A 17,505-nucleotide genomic window follows, 5' to 3' on the forward strand; every position below is an offset into this window, starting at 1 on the left:
AAGGGCAGTGTCAATAAAATAAAAAAAAAAAGCTGGGCACAATATTTACTTCTTGCCTTGGGCGCAAAAGGAGCTAGCTATGGCTCTGCTCACAACAACCAGACAGCGCGAGAGCTTGTCGCTCTGTCTCTGCACTTATTTGTAAACTATAAAGAAAAGCTTTCGAGAGTTTTCCTCTTTCTCAAGTCTGAAGCAATACCTGAGGAAGAGAGGAAAACTTTTGAAAGCTTGTCTTTTAAGTATTATGTTAATCCAATAAAAAAGATATCATTGCATACTCCATATTTTGGCATCTTATATTTATATACATATAGTGGTGGGATTAAGCCGGTTCTTGCTGGAACCGTTTCTTAAAAAATGTAGAGTTCACCGAACCGTTTCTTAATTACCCTATTATAGGCCACACTTTTTCCCCCCACTTAAAGTGGTGGTGCGGCCTATAATCGGGGTTTAGCGTAATTCGCATCGCCCGACTGCATGTGACGGGCGCCGGGCGGGTGTTTTTTTTTTCTTTATCATTTAGCCCTGCTGTGGGCAAGCAGCAAGGTGAGGATCCAGAGGCAGGGGACCTGGATCCGCCTCTCTGGCAGCCGGTGGACGTCTGTGTGATGCACACAACCCTGCTGCTGCCGGCACTTCTGCCGGAGCATCTATGAAGGAGCGCCGGCGTAACATGACCTTCCGGTGCTCCACCATAGAAGTCTGAGCGGAAGTTCTGGCAGCAGCAGAGGCTGCCAGAGATGAGGATCCCCCGCAGCACTGCAGGGGACCTGTATCCTCCTCTCTGGCGGCCGGGAAACATCTGTGCGATGCGCGCAGACAACTTCCACTGCTGCCGTCACTTCCGCCGGGGCCCTTCATCATTTGGTTCTTCTGACCGTAGAACCCAATTCCATTGTAGTGTCTGGCAAACTGTTGAGCTTATTTTCGGATGATAGTAGAGAGTTTTTCTTCAAAGTCTGTCAAACAATTTGTGGTGATGTAACTGACGTCGTATTGTAGTTTTGGAGACTTTATGACCACAACACCCAACTGCTTTCTGCAGTTCTCCAGTTGACTAGCTTAATTATTGACCTTATGGTGAAAATGGGCATTTTCAAGGCTTTCCTCAAACTTTTGCAGCACTTCACAGCCGTATTCCTTGGTCTTAGTATTTATACCCCTAAATCACAGTTAAAAAATTCCTGTTCCTAGTCACCCAGGTGTAATTAAAAATATAAAATATCGCATAAGAATATACTTTCTATGATTTCATAGGATTGCCAATAATTCTACCACAGATATATATATAACAATTTTTTTTTTTTTTGGATAAACCTGTGTTGTGTTTGCAATTGTTTGATATCCATGAGAGCAGAGTATCTTTGTGTATTGTTTGAAGAAAAGATCAAAATGTTAAACAAGAAATAAAATTTTCACAGCCTTCTTTGCTTATATTTACCAAGGGCACCAATATTTGTGGAGGGCTCTGTACAGCTAAGCCTCTGACTCATGTGTGCATTTAATTATTTACTGTTAGTCTTGAGGATTTCTTTTTTTCTTATTGATCAAGAAATGTCCGAACCCATCCAAATTATTGTTCTTCGTGCTGGGACAGCAGAGGAATGACCATTACAAAGACAAAATATATTCCCATATGCATTGATTCCACATCAACATCTGATGTGGTATTACAATCCATATAAATTACAGATAATTTATATAGTGATCAAGCGCTAAAGTATACAAGAATATATAGCTCCAAAAAAATGTAAATACTACTCAAAAGAATAAGTGGATGCTGCGAGCACTAGAGGTATACCCCCTATACCCAAAAAATAAATAAATATATAAAGTGTCGCGCAAAAAAAAAAACAAAAAAAAAACAAAACACAATTTAAAGATATAAAATTCACCAAAGTTGTGACACACACAGTGTATAATCCACCAGAAATATAATTGAAAACAATACTTATATCCTCAATTAAGTGGAATTGGCATCCAACCGTTTTCAAATGGAGGCTTGTTGACATATGAAAATCAAAAACAAATAATAATCATAGTGCTTTCTATATTATATCAGTGAAAGACTTCCCCCCCCCAGGATAATATTGCACTCACGTAAGGTTGAGCAAAACAGCTTGCTCAAACTAGACAAGCGTTGTGGGATTTCTCTCCCAAGTTGTATCTCCTCCGTTGTTTACGTTTGAACCGTTTTCTGATCCATACAAATAGCGAAATGCAGATGGGGAGACAGGATATGTATTGCAAAAGGATTTATTTGCAGCAATAAAGTGCAATGTGCTCTTGAATTAAAGTCTCAAAGTATCGGAGTCCTCTTTGTAGCTCCAACCGGCGAGAAACAGCTCCCGGGTATAACGTCAAACACCTAAACGCGTTTCGCCCTATCAGCAGGCTTCTTCAGTAGTGTGATGTTGCTCCAACTCCACCTCCCTTAAATAACTGATTCCATTTAAATTGTGTCCATTCCTGCAGCTCGTTAAGATGTATCACAGGTGTAGCCAAGTCCATATCACAGACTCTTAAGTGAAACAACAATTAGAAAGTAGTTTGTTCCAAAAAAGACACGGGAATCCGATATCAAGTACATCATATATAATATAAATATAAATATTAAAGACATAGTCATATTAATTCATATATAATGATTTTAGAAGACTGGTTTTAAAAGAGTTTAAATAAAATGTGTTCAAAGAGCATAGAGTTAAATCTAAAGTGCATATTAAATACTATCATACAGATAACAATTGTATAGCAGATAGAGTATTTCAGATTAATTTAGAGTATTATAAATATTTTAAATAATTTCAAATAATCTTAAAATGCACAAATAGATACCCATCATTGTTGCCACCAATAAAAATATATAGAAAAGTAGATAAAAACATTTTATTAACACTTTAAAAAAATATATAAAAGTATATTAAATTAAAAATAATTAGTTTTATTAAATATAATGCTAATATTAATATTTATGATGTTTAAAAATCCTAAATCAACTTAAAAAATTAAACAAATCAAAATCCTGATTCAAACCTTTTGGGGCTAGGGTTTTAAGGTTATAGACCCATTGCATTTCTATCCGGCCTATTTTCTTCTCATAATCACCCCCTCTCCAGTCCCTTCTAACTATATGAATCCCCATAAAGGTTAAGAATTTTGGATCACTACCATGGAACTCTCTAAAGTGTGACGGTACGGAGTGATTATCTTTTCCTGTTTTAATCGCCCTAACATGCTCGTCCAATCTCTTATGTAATGGACGAATAGTTCTTCCTATATATTGTAGATTGCAGGGGCACTGTAATAGATAGATGACTCCTTTTGTATGGCATGTTATCATGTGTTTAATATCATATTCTTTTCCAGTAATGTTAGATTTAAAACTACTGACTGCACCATTGCTTCTAGTACCGGTACTTTTGCAGGTTGTACAGTGGCCACATCTAAAAAAGCCTTTTTTATCATTTAAAAAATGTTGATTGTCTTTGTTGTTTTTATTCTCTGCCCGTGTGTAACTAGATGTTAATTCGCAACCTAGATTGGGTGCACCTCTAAAGGTTACTTTAGGTTTTTCTGGGAGTAGTTGTCGTAAATCCTCATCTTTTAATAAAAGGGGCCAATGTCGTCTAATTATTCTTTTAAGGTCCTGATGACATTTGTCATAATTCAAGACTAGAGGTATATCCTCCCTATTGTTCGCCTGTCCTGTTCTTGGTTGCAATAGGTCCTTTTGTTCTATTTTGAATATCTCTTCCAGAGTTTTTTCTAATAAATCGTTTGGGTAACCTTTTTGTAAAAAATCACTTTTTATTTTATGCTCTTTGAACACATTTTATTTAAACTCTTTTAAAACCAGTCTTCTAAAATCATTATATATGAATTAATATGACTATGTCTTTAATATTTATATTTATATTATATATGATGTACTTGATATCGGATTCCCGTGTCTTTTTTGGAACAAACTACTTTCTAATTGTTGTTTCACTTAAGAGTCTGTGATATGGACTTGGCTACACCTGTGATACATCTTAACGAGCTGCAGGAATGGACACAATTTAAATGGAATCAGTTATTTAAGGGAGGTGGAGTTGGAGCAACATCACACTACTGAAGAAGCCTGCTGATAGGGCGAAACGCGTTTAGGTGTTTGACGTTATACCCGGGAGCTGTTTCTCGCCGGTTGGAGCTACAAAGAGGACTCCGATACTTTGAGACTTTAATTCAAGAGCACATTGCACTTTATTGCTGCAAATAAATCTTTTTGCAATACATATCCTGTCTCCCCATCTGCATTTCGCTATTTGTATGGATCAGAAAACGGTTCAAACGTAAACAACGGAGGAGATACAACTTGGGAGAGAAATCCCACAACGCTTGTCTAGTTTGAGCAAGCTGTTTTGCTCAACCTTACGTGAGTGCAATATTATCCTGGGGGGGGAAGTCTTTCACTGATATAATATAGAAAGCACTATGATTATTATTTGTTTTTGATTTTCATATGTCAACAAGCCTCCATTTGAAAACGGTTGGATGCCAATTCCACTTAATTGAGGATATAAGTATTGTTTTCAATTATATTTCTGGTGGATTATACACTGTGTGTGTCACAACTTTGGTGAATTTTATATCTTTAAATTGTGGTTTTGTTTTTTTTGTTTTTTTGTTTTTTGTTTTTTTTTTTTCTTTTTGCGCGACACTTTATATATTTATCAATCCATATAAATGAATAAATAATTGTATGATACATTCCCTTGATTTAAAATAAGGAGCGTATAGAACTTATTTTGAACAATACTAATTAGGGACTTGTAGAAGCATAATCCTGATTGTTGCTGTAGTTGTTGTTTCTAGTGGAAGCATATTTTTGGTGTTACTAAGTGGGTCGTAACACTGAAATTTAAGATATTTTTATAAACACAAGGCTGGCACACAAATAATAAAATTATTACAGTCTGCATGCAAATTGCAGAGTGTCTATGAGTTACGAGCGCAGAGCCTGGGAATTCTTTCACACACAATATTTTTGCTGCATTACTGTAATTAACTTCCGCTTCTAGCACCGGGTAATAAACCCGTCTGCTGCAGGGTTCTATTTAATGTTTATTCTCAGGATATACTAGATTCATGTTTTTGTTTGTTGAAATAAACCTAAGCTCATTTTAAATGTTTCTGATGATTATATTGTAGCATCATATATAATGTCAGCTACAAAGATGAGGCACACAGTGTGGGGGTTATTAACTAAATAGTGAGTTGTATATAAATATTTCATATCTCTGTAACTACCCCTATGTGAAGTGATACCTTGTTCATTGGTTTTATCTGGAGAGTCTAGTATTTGGCTGTTCTGTTGATAAAAACAGATGATGGAATATACATAGCTTCCTGAAACCCCAGGGTGTTGGTAATCAGGATTTACTCATACTTCTCTATTAGTCCCTCCCTGGGACCCAAGTCCTTCAGCCCCCCTTTTTACTCTTGATACTCCTCCCTTAGAGGAGCTCAGAATATATAGTGGGTATAAGCATATAAGTGTTAACCCTTTAGGTTATAGTAATATGTATAGAAACTGGGTTGTAATCTGTTCTGTCTCTCTACATAAGGCCAGGCTGGAAGCGCCTGTATTCCAAGATTGGAGTGATTGATGACCCATTTCAGATCACTTTGCATTACACATCTTGTGGGCTGGACAAAGACAAGATTTTGGCGCTGGATTCTCTGAGCCTCAGCAACTGCTTTGGTGGTAGGCTTGTGGAATGCCTTGAATTCTACTGTCTCTAAATTGAATTATAGTTTAAAGAAAGCTCTACTCATTACTACACAATGTATAATAAAATGACCAAATGCTAGTCTACAGTACACCAACACCTTATATTAAATGGATCTGAATGTGGCTACACTAGATGTTTTAAACCACCAAAGGACATATTTCTTCCAACAATACATAACATGTAACAAGATGCCACTTTCTCTGTGGTTGATCACATAGAGCAACTATTCTTACTGTTATATTAAAATTGCTTCATCTGAAAACATTGACACTACTACCTTATTCATTCTATTCAATGATGTTGTTCAGTTTCCAACCACTGCTCTGGTGTCCATCTCTTCTATCTTCTGCTCACAACCCACACTGTGTATCCAGGCAGCTGATTTGTTGTCATACACCCCATGATAAGATAATGTTTCTAAAACATATATATAGGATCAAGTATAAATAAATATTGTATGTCATGAAAATGTATATTGTTCTGCATGAAATTACACAGTGCGCTATGACTTGAAATGTATATGCACAAGAATCTACAAATAACTACCACTATGTATTTGCAAGGTAACTTATCCAGTTGTCCATGGGAATCATCTTTCATATGTGGAAATGGAGGCTGCATCAATCGTAAGAAGCTGTGCGACTTTCAGTTTGATTGTCCTTTAGGGGATGATGAAGGATCAGTGTGTGGTAAGTAACTAACACACATTTTTAGCATTAAGATCCCCACTGCGTAACAGTCCTAGGGGGTACAACTGCAACCATGCACTGAACTTGAAGGGGTCCAGCTGCTTTTCTCCACCTCAAAGGAGGAGAAATGTTAGAACAAGAAGTCAAAATCTAAAACTAGAGATTCAAAACGTTATATGTAATGTAAGGAAAAAAAATTTATGGAGAGTTTGGTAGATAAGTTTAACAGCCTACTATCAGAAGTGATAGAGGCTAATACACTGATGGAATTTTTAACATGCATGGGATAGGCATTCAGCTATTCTGAATCTAAGACAAGACCCAGGTCTGATGAAGGTCTGAGTCTTTACATCAGGAAAAATGGGCAGACTAGATGAGACAAATGGTTTGTATGTGCCGTGAAATCTCTGTGTTTCTGTAGCCCTGACACTTGGATTGCAAACCACATTGCTATTTATTTTCTATTTCAAAACATCAAATTTTATTTTCTATTTAGCTTTTTAAGGCTCTGGGTCCACTAGTGTCTGTGTATGGCAATGGCTCAATGGAGTGCACAATAATTTTGTTAAATTCATGTATTGAAAGACATTTTTGTTTTTAGATGAAGTCCTACCTTTTGGGTCTCATTGTTCATTTGAAGAAGGAACCTGCGGTTGGACTTTTAATGATTCTGGGCAATCCTCATGGATTCACACAAGCCTTGGTGAGAGTGGCAATGAAGATTTAGAGATGATTTCAACTTTGCAAGTTACAAAAGGTATCCAAGCGCTTAAAATTATGTTGTCATCTTTCCTTAAATCATTTTCGCTCTTAACTGTACAGTAAAATACTAAAAAAGCTGACCTCCTGGGCAATAAAAGTGGCTCGTGAAAGTGGGAAAATCTCCCCTCGTATGATTTGTTTGGAATTTGTAAAAATGTAAAAGTATTGAAATTAAATCCAGGGAATAATTGACAGGAAATGTTAGCTGTCATTAAATCCAATTAAGACATAATTAATAGGGAGTTAAAGTTAACTTTGCCATAATGATGTATTAAACCAAGGGCAATGCCCCCAGTCGTCCCTTACTCGGCTCCCGTGCTCACATCATATCCCGGTGCTCATCCTCTTACTGACAAGCAGCTAATAAAGCACTATGGAGGTTGTGCCAGCTTGGTACAGCCCTCCATAGTGTAAATGGGCAGATTGGAAGAGAGCAGAAATCCCCCAGTGGCCTAGGGACTGTAGTCCTCAGGTCTTGCTGCCCTAGGCTTAGGCCAGAATACATCACTGCAAAGCGGCATACTCAAAATATTCATATAATGCTATGGGTAGACAAGCTGGCAAATCCAGAGAAACTCTTCAAATGATTATAAACATTTCATGACATGCCAAAAGCAAAATAAGTCCCCGTGGAGTCTTAGGCAGTTTATATCCTTAGTGTCCTCAATTATAAAACTCATTAATGCTTAAATTATGCATGAAACCCCCACCTCTCTTTTCTGTTTGCAATCAATTGAAAACCCAGTTATTTGCTAAATTTGCTTTCTTCCAGGGTATTTTCTACACTTGCACATAGAGAGTCAACACAGACAAGGTAGAGCTGACATGTATAGTGAAAGCCTACCAGGACTGGAGACCAACAAAGTTTGCCAGGTATGAAATGGAACTGTTACATCTGAGATAAAGCCGTAACTGAATCAAACAGGCAGATTTATTTTAAGCTATACATAGTTAGTTTTTTATAGTGCTGTAAATAGTGTTTATAGTAACATCCACCAAAGCCAATGTATTATTTTCAAATGTCCTATCATCATTAAGTTGACTGCGTTGGAATCATACTATTGAAGCACGTCTTCCTGTCACACTTCCTGGTCTCTGCATTTTTTGAGCAGACTGTTCATGGGCATACCTGGGAATTTGCCCAAAAGTCTATGGAGGAAGCTCTATTTCCCTGGTCTCATGGCCAGTTTTATCTTTCCTCAGGCAGGGGAATGGCATTTGGCTATGCCCACTCACTACCCACATTCTGCCTACTACCTGCCCCATTTTCCTTCTATTAAGGCCGTCTGAAAAGTCAACGCTCTGGGTAGCTCACCCTGGGAAGTTCCCAAGCATGTACATGGGCCTCTAATGCTAAATATTGTTTACGGTAAAACTATAGTCACACCATGCTCCCATGTGCAACAGAACAGGAAATAGAAAATCTAATTACACATTAATACATTTATAACAATGCAATTTTTATGTTGTACATAGGTACAATAACTTTTATCAGGGGAAAAAAGGAGTGTGACCACCCTGTTAACAGGTCATAACAATAATGTTACTTTAAATGGCTATTCTATGGCTCATGTGAATCCAATCATAACTAAGTGACATCAGTTTTCATTCTAATTTCAGTTCAGTTTCAACTTCTTTATATATGGCTTCCTAAATGGCACCCTGGCTGTCTACGCCCTGCAAGAAAATGGGGTAGGAAACCCACTGAAGCTTTGGGAGAGAAATGGAATGCCAAGTTACTACTGGTCATCAGCAACATTAGAAGTACCAAGATTTCAGAACAGGTTAGGCTGAATAGTATATAAAAATGGATATGGGACATTCCATGTCAACAAAAGATTTGACCTTCCTAAACTTTCAATAAAATAATCATGTTATTTCCCAAAAGCTTACATCATACACTAGTTCATTAAAAGTGTTTTGCACATTTTCTTAAATACATTTTTCAAACAGTTTTGTATTTACTGATATATTTTAATGATATATTTTGATCTACTTACTATGGAATGTGTTGTGCAAACATGAAGGAGTAAATTTAACATATGCAAAACTTTTGAAGATTTTTAACCACTTTCAGAAACTCTTTTTGATTTTTGATATTAATAATATAAATTCAAGATTTCCATTCTTTGTTTTATAAAAAAGGGTGTTATGACCAGTAATAATGTCATGTCATTAAATTAACTATTGTTTGGGCAGAAAATTTGCCAGAAAGTATTAAGGTAATTTTTTTGAATGGAATGTAGAGTATATGCAGAAATTTGAGAAAACTATATAACCCAAAAAATAAAATTATTTGTAAAGAGACATAGGAATCTGCCTTTGGGTGTTCAATTTCATTTAAGAGATAGAACAAATAGAGTGGTTGTCTATTCTTCCAGGCTTTAAAATAATTACAAAAAAACGGACTGTTTAATCATTTTTTACTATCGTAATACATAAATGTTAAGAGTTTTCTGACATGCACAGTGTATCAGGGGACCTTCTAGCTTTTTTTCTCTTGCTTTTTTCCAATCAGATTTCGCCTGCAGTTATTGGCATCATGGGGCTGGAATTCAGTTGCACATATTGCTATTGATAATATCACTTTTGCAGTAGATTGCTTCTATACTGGTAAGCCATGGGGAATTCACTTGTCCAAGTAGTTTTCATTACTAGGTTGCTTGCAGTGACTGGGTAGATACAAGATCCCTTCTGTTGGAAGAGTATCCATATGTTTATCTTTGATGGTTGATTGTCTATGTAGTATTTTATTAAATAGAATTGGAAGGCATAAGGCAAGCACATGCTTTTTTTACGTTTTATTTTGTGCCAGGAAGAATAGAAATGAGACACAGAAAACATGGACAACCACTAGAAATGGATCCAATGGAAGACACTATTTTCACTCCTTTTTTTGTTCCATATCACACAGGTATTAAACACATAATTCTTCCACATGTAGCGTTCAAAAATATGTTGGATTGAGTGATCATTAACTTGCTAATGGATTGCCAAATCTTCACTGGCACTTTTTCCAGTGTTTTGTTACTGATGTTTAAGAATAGAAGTCCAGGAGATGTATTTCTAATTCCTAATTCCTGGTTTAATTTTCCACTTTAAAAACAGAGGAAGCATCAGAAATTGAATGGGGGTTCAATTCATGTGGAGCAAGTGGACCCCGTGGGCCTACTCAGGCTCAGTGTGATAATGCATACCGAAACACCAACACATCTGTGGAGGTGGGAAAGGATGGCCTCCTTAGAGGAATACAGATTTGGAAGGTCCCTTTTACCAATGTCTACAAGTAAGTGAACTCCTAAAAGTCTGCCATGTATTTTAATATTGCTAGAAATCAGGGGCATAACTAGAAGGCTCAGGGCCCCGGTCCGGGAATCTGTTAAGGGCCCCCAACCCAATCTACCCCCTTCTCACACCATCTACCCCGTTTTCTCACTATCTACCCTCTCCCTACCCAGCCTTCTCACTATCTACCCTCGCCCTACCCCCCTTCTCACTATCTACCCTCTCCCTACCCCCCTTCTCACTATATACCCTCTCCCTACCCCCTTCTGTTTTTTTTTGTTTTAACTTTATTTAACATCCTCCATGTTAAATAAAGTAAACAAAAACCCTTTATTTAACATGGAGGATGTTAAATAAAGTAAAAAAAAAACAAAAAAAACCCCCGATGTTTTAATTTAAGTCCCAGGCAGGTGCCCCTGTTGCCATGGCGCCCTGTGCGGCCGCACAGGTCGCACACCCCTATGGCCGGCCCTGCCTACCCCCCTTTGTAGGTCACTTACCGTGCAGTCCTGTGGTGGGGCGCAAGGCTTTCTGAGCTTAATAAAAGTGACAGGATTCTTAAACCACAGCCAAATAAAAAATTGGAGTAATAGCTGCTTGCTGCTTACTTTCTACTGTGTCATTTAAATATGAAAATATGACAATAAGACTACTGTGCTTGTTGTGGTGGGTGACATTGGGAGGTAGATGGCGGCCCATTCTGAATGAGGGACCCATGGAAGCTCCACCAAAAACCGATACTTCTGTCACAGATGAATTTTAAAATTCATAACATATCAAATCAAATGAATGCAAGATTTTTTTCTCAATGAAGCCAGGGGGACTTCTCGATTCAGTGGTGAAAAAAGTGGATGGCGCTCCAAAAGTGGTAAGGCCACAGTGGAAACCAAGTTCCAATCTTCCTTTTCTGGGGCTGCACTCCCCACTCCCCAGTGATTTCTGAAATGTACGGTAAATCTATATGGAAATATTACAATACATTATAGCTAGTAAAGAATAAAACAGACAGAATAAAACAGACAGAAGAAACATTCAAAACAATGCCTATTTTTCACAATCTGCCCTATACTTAATTGATTTGCAGAAGTAAAGCCAACGACCAAAAGCACCATTTAGTATTTTCCATAAATGACGGCCTCAATAATCCCTAGTACAGCCTGCAAAATGGGTTTAGCTAAACCTGTATAACGCATAGATAAATATGTGAATGGCATTCAAGGACTCTTATAGATTTAACTGTGCATTTTGTGGGGCCTTCTTGACTCTTTTGGCAAGATAAACTCTCTTGGGTTGACTGTTCATGATTTACAGAGAAGATGGTGAGTTTAAATGTTTTAACTCATCACAACTAACCTACCTACTCACACTGTGTTGAATAAATTCATTTTTTGTTACTTTTTAAGTTAATGTCCATCTTAATGGACTCCCCAGACTCCTCGGATTCAGTGGTGTTCAATGATAAACAGAACCACCCCTGCTCAGTATGCAGTGACAAAATAATGTGTGCCTTAAGTCTGTTTTACTAAACTAGGCAAAATCCATCCTGATCTATGCAATCTATGTGTCTGAAAATGAGATCTGTTAAAAAGCAGCAAAATTAGATGATGTATCAAAAGAATATTTTCTGACAGAGGGGCGCCTGCAATCCTCCTGGAAATGATTAACAACCTTTACGTTCGAAAGGAAAAGGGAAGACATCCCTTTTCACTTGTTGCAGACTTGCATTGGCTATATTTTTTCACAGAGCTCAGTGATTGCATTCTCTGTCGGCTCTCCTTGGGAAAGCCTGTTCTTTACCAAACATGACTTTATCTTGTTTCAGGATTTCTGCCTATGGAGCAGCAGGAGGTAAAGGAGCAAAAAACCACAATAAACGATGCCAAGGAATCTTCATCTCTGCAGTTTTTCATCTCCAGAAAGATGAGCTTCTCTATATCCTGGTGGGACAGCAAGGGGAGGACGCCTGCCCAGGGGTAAACATTTAGATATTTTACATTGTGCATCTGACCCCCCTTGTTATCAAACTAACACTTTACAAATGGCCTTATATTCAAGTTTACAATGTCACTATTGTAAGCATGCAAGAAGGTCCTTCTTTACCTAGTATATTGGTTTGTCTTAGTCTGTCAAATCTAGTCTTGTCATTTCCCTTGTGTATATGTAATATAAAAAGCACTGCATAAATTGTTGGAGCTACATAAATAAAAGATACCAAGAATATCTTATTCTGTCAGCTTATTCTGTCAGTATTTCACGCGCAAATGCCTTTGGTTTTCTTTGCTAGTGGCTGCTCCTGTCTTATAGTGGGCATCACTTCTGGACATGTGCATTCAACCAATTAATACCCCTACTAGCAGCTGGGTTACGGGAATCTTGTCTGTGCCAATAACACTCCAAAACTTGATTTTTTTAAGTAAAAGGACAAAATGCATGACCAGTAACAGTTACCATTATCACAGAGAAATGTTTTAGGAATTCATCCAGAAAATCTGTGGGTTTGTGGCAAATGAGAAGAAGGTTGGACACCTTCTTAAAAAAAATTTTAACAGGTAACTCATAGTCCTTTTAATTAAATCGATAAATGATAATTGCTCCTTTTCCTGTATAACTTTTGGGGAAAAAACTGATGAAAGTGAAATGTTTTATTTGAAGTGGAGTACATTAAACCTTCACATATTCTTTAAAGTATTCCTGTGTGGGGCTACTGGCTTACCAAGGACCATGGTCCCCAGAAATTTGTTTAGATGTGGCATATTCAATGTGATTGATATGTGTATTGATAGATTTAAATCCAAGACACCTGGGGGAAAAGTAGTATAGGAAATACAAAAAACATAACCAAAACATTTTCTGCATGTGAGTATAGTCCTGAGACTCATCTCCCGTATTTTTATAGTTATTAAAACTGTGTGCATGGCATAGGTAATCCTATATAGGCATGTTAAAAAATAACAAGAACTTGTGTCTGGATATACAAAAAGTGTGAAGTTTAATATTCCAGAGGCAATAACTTTATACTATGTGAGCCACTGTCAGTGGGCAGTGAATGTGAATAAAACTTGTCTGTTAAGGAAAAATTGCAATTTCCACTTAGTGTATTCTTGCAGCAGACATGTAGCATATAGTAGTAAAACTGAGGATAAGAGGGTGAAGCTCAATTAAGCTCCCGATTTGTCAATATCTTAGAAGAATAAAGCAACTGAAGAGATATGCATGGGAGAGTCTTCGGTCATTGAGGATGAAGATCGAGACAACAAGACTATACCAGGCTGGGCAGGAGGAGGAGGTGGTGGTGGTGGAGCTACCTACATCTTTAAGGTTGGTTATTAAGCCCTTTATGTGATATCAATCACATTGTATAACTAGCATGAAGGGTTTAATTATAAAACTTCCATTCCTTTGTTCTTATTAGTATTAATAACAGGAGAGTCATTTAGCTTAGTAGTCAATCTGTAATGTCTAACAAGTTAAAATGTGAATTCCCAAAGAAATAGGAGATGCAAATGATTATTCAGATAAAGAGATTATGTTGGGGGATGGGGTCCGTCATAGGAGAAACAGGGGCTCAGATTGTTTCATAATGGCCCATTGACAGCTACTACTAATAATGTCTGTAATAACTTAATACAAGGTATGTGCTTGGTGTGCATTCCCTTATAACTGGCTTGTTTGTGGGTAGAATCTGAGCATTGAATTCATTCACTCATTTATTTACACATAGGTATGTATGGGATTCACTCATGTGCTATACCTAACTAATATATAGGTGAATGTATAAATATTTTTTCCTGTTGTGCATAAAAATTGTATTCATCAGTGTGCACAATATAGAGATTCTCAAATATTTTAATGGCCAGTTAAATGGAGGTTCAAGCTAGATGAAAAATGACTGTTTATTAATATTCTTTCTATTTAGAATTTGCAAACTTTATTAATAAATCATTAAATGATTAACACATAGCAAAGAGAAAACGTAAAAAAATGTATCTTATTTTTCATGCTTAAACTGTATCAGCATTTTCATAATTCACTACCTCTTGCTGCTAGGGACCGTCTCTACCACTTGGCATTGCCTTAGCTGATCTCCTATTTCACCACATCAGAAAGCAGTTTGAATGATGAGTGGTGAATTTGCTCTTTGGTAACATAAAACCAAGTAAAAGAAAAGCTTAAGAATTAAAAGTGATCTGTATATCTCCATAGTATACACAGACAAGAAATAGTATGAATATTTATCTTAAACAACAACATATAAAAGTGTCAGCTATCTATCAATATTGGTGTTAGTATCCACAAAATGGTCTATTAACTAAACCATGAGTTGTGATGCATTCATGTAGTGTATCGCATGTATCAGTTTGTGTGATGGTTCACTTTTAGCTGGAGCCATACTGGATCTTGCATGTGCTTCATCTAAACGCAGTCCTTGACATATTTATTGCCAACAGAGTCCTACTGGGTTTGCTGCCAATACAAAGACTTTATTGATATTCATAGGAGCTGTTTTCTGCGGCACACAGAAGGCTCAAAATTGAGTAACGGCCTGTAATGCCAAATTTTAGTAATTTCAGTATTTGTAGCCCAGGTGTTTAGCATCCTAAATGGTACCCATTATTAAACTGATAAGAACGCAAGTCAATTGCTTTAGCAACATTGTCATTTCTCTGGTTTTGTTTAAAGGAGTTAAATGGGGTGTTTTTTCCATTACTGGTGGCCGCTGGTGGAGGAGGAAAGGCCTATTTAGAAAATCCAGATGGCTTCCTACAGCTGGAGCAGTTTGAAAAAAACACATCAGTTCCTGGGCTCAATGGCAGGAGTGGAGCAGCAGGTACTAAAGGCTTGTATCTAACAAGAGATGAACATGATTGATCTCTGATGCAAACAATATACAATTAAGGCTGTTTAAATCCACCAACATTCCAAATGGCCAATGCAGAACAATCTTGTGGCTAGAAGCGTCTGTAGGGGACGTGACTTTAACAATATTTTGGATGTGACTTTGTAATCTATTAATATTTGTTTATGTAATTAAGGCTTTTAGAAGAAGAATAATGCTCCTATGTAAATTATAACTAGAGGTTTGTAGAATACTGTGATAAATTGGTACCCAGCAAACATTATAGAACATAGGGCATCGGGAGAAATAAAAGGACAATGGATTTATGTCCCCAAGAGGGACTATCTTTCATAAACAATGACACCTAGCAAGTGTGATGGTTATCTGAGGAACCATAGTAGATGGGAACTAGAGTACCAATGGCAATCTGTGGTGGAACTTGGGAAATATATGTCATATTTTGACTTGGTTCCTGAGTCAGACCCTGCCCTTATTTTAAAGGAAACTTTGTTCTATATATTTTACCTCAGTGAAGTTAATTTCTGTGACAGACGTCAACTAAGGTTGGGAGACAAGAGGAAGTTATTGCTCTAAAAGTATTCAATAACCTAATCCAGAAAATAGAAAACAAAGAATATATATATATTCTGCACGTCAAATGAAGTTAGATGCACCAGCGTCACTAAGTTTTATTTAAACATATCATGGGGCAAAAAGCCCCTTTCTCAGTGTGCTGTCTGCTTCAATCGTCGAATCCCATGATATTTGAGTCATACATCCTATTTGACAAGGGGACAGGTCACACATTCTCTGGTCATAACCTCATTGTTTACAAAGGACAGTTTGGCCTTACATTGGTGTACCTATCCAACAGACAAACTACTTTTAGTTTAGTTGTTAATTTTAGTTAATTTTAGTAAATGTAGGATATTGGGTATAGTAACAAATCCCTTTATTCTTTATCTCAGCATTTATATAGATATACACAGTATTGTATGGGAGGTTGCATCAAGATAGTTTGTGCATTCTCCAAAACTGACTTTAAATTTTGTTTGTTTGGCTGGTCAAAAATACATTTAGGCCAGATTTTAGTTTTCTGCTACCTTTTTAAATTAGTATTATTATTAGTATTATATCAGTATTCTTTAGTCTTCTAAATGCATTATCCATGTGCATAAATAGTTATCGATATATACACTTAAAAAGTCTTGGTGAAGTCCATCCCAAGGTAAGTTGTTTAAGCGCACGCTCTAAACAAAACTACCCACCTTTGGCCACTGAAAATGTTGGCTTTTTGCTTCAGTGGCCTTAAAGAAAGATTAGGGTTATGTTTAAAAAGTCAGATTACCAGTGAAAAGCAGTAGCTATAGAAGTAAATAGGAGAATATAGTAAGCTTACAATTTTTTCCCCTGTTTAGGAGGGGGAGGTGGTTGGAGTGACATCACTGAACTACCATGGGCTGGACGATCCCTTATGGAAGGAGGAGAAGGGGGTCAGTCCTGCTACCAAGCAATGGCCAAACTCCATTGGGACACATCTGGTGGCTTTGGTGGAGGAGGAGGTGCCTGCACTTCTGGTGGTGGAGGAGGAGGGTACCAAGGTAAAGCATCCCTAAAAAAAGCCACGTCGATGAGACACATCTTCTCCGAGAAGACATTTCAGAAGACATGCCTCACCTTCTGTAGCCCTAAAAGCTATTTATATCCATGAGTATTCTGCATTTGTCTTCTTTTACTTAATTTATGCTATACGTCACCCCTGGGCCTTATCCAACCCTGTATGTGTAAACATAAATATTTGAAAGCACTATGTTTGAGTATTATCCCATTATTTGCGCATAGCTAGCAAAAGACGATAAAAAAACATGGATTTCAAGCAGTTGTGCTGACGTACCTCACAGCTTCTTTTAATTCACTCCATGACGTGTGTGTACTCAAAGCCTGAGATGTGAAAGGTAAATGCTACATCATCTGTATCTTATATGCAATAGGTGGATATGTGTCTCAGTCAGACGACATCACCACTGATGGACAGGATGGGGTTTCATTTTTTCATCCATCTGGAGAAATTTTTATCCATCCCCTGGCAGGTAAGATAACTTTCTTAAACATAAAGGCAGCATGATGTTTGGGTGTGCTATTAAACATTTTGGCA

At 37.2% G+C, this 17,505-nt stretch overlaps 1 protein-coding gene across 1 annotated transcript in view; it reads left to right on the forward strand.

The window, feature by feature from the left end:
- Positions 1–17,505, forward strand: part of LOC149274862 (tyrosine-protein kinase receptor-like) — a 94,200-nt gene that overhangs the window by 57,832 nt on the left and 18,863 nt on the right. Inside the window, exons 2-8 of the mRNA XM_089505184.1 lie at positions 5,610–5,749; positions 10,337–10,514; positions 12,336–12,486; positions 13,700–13,831; positions 15,194–15,341; positions 16,769–16,951; positions 17,342–17,440. Of these exons, the coding sequence (XP_089361310.1) occupies positions 5,610–5,749; positions 10,337–10,514; positions 12,336–12,486; positions 13,700–13,831; positions 15,194–15,341; positions 16,769–16,951; positions 17,342–17,440 (1,031 nt within the window). The remainder of the gene's footprint in view (positions 1–5,609; positions 5,750–10,336; positions 10,515–12,335; positions 12,487–13,699; positions 13,832–15,193; positions 15,342–16,768; positions 16,952–17,341; positions 17,441–17,505) is intronic.

Source organism: Sceloporus occidentalis, unplaced genomic scaffold (assembly GCF_023333645.1).
Source record: "Sceloporus occidentalis isolate IW3139 unplaced genomic scaffold, rSceOcc1.0.p SCAF_316, whole genome shotgun sequence".
Lineage (NCBI taxonomy): Eukaryota > Metazoa > Chordata > Lepidosauria > Squamata > Phrynosomatidae > Sceloporus > Sceloporus occidentalis.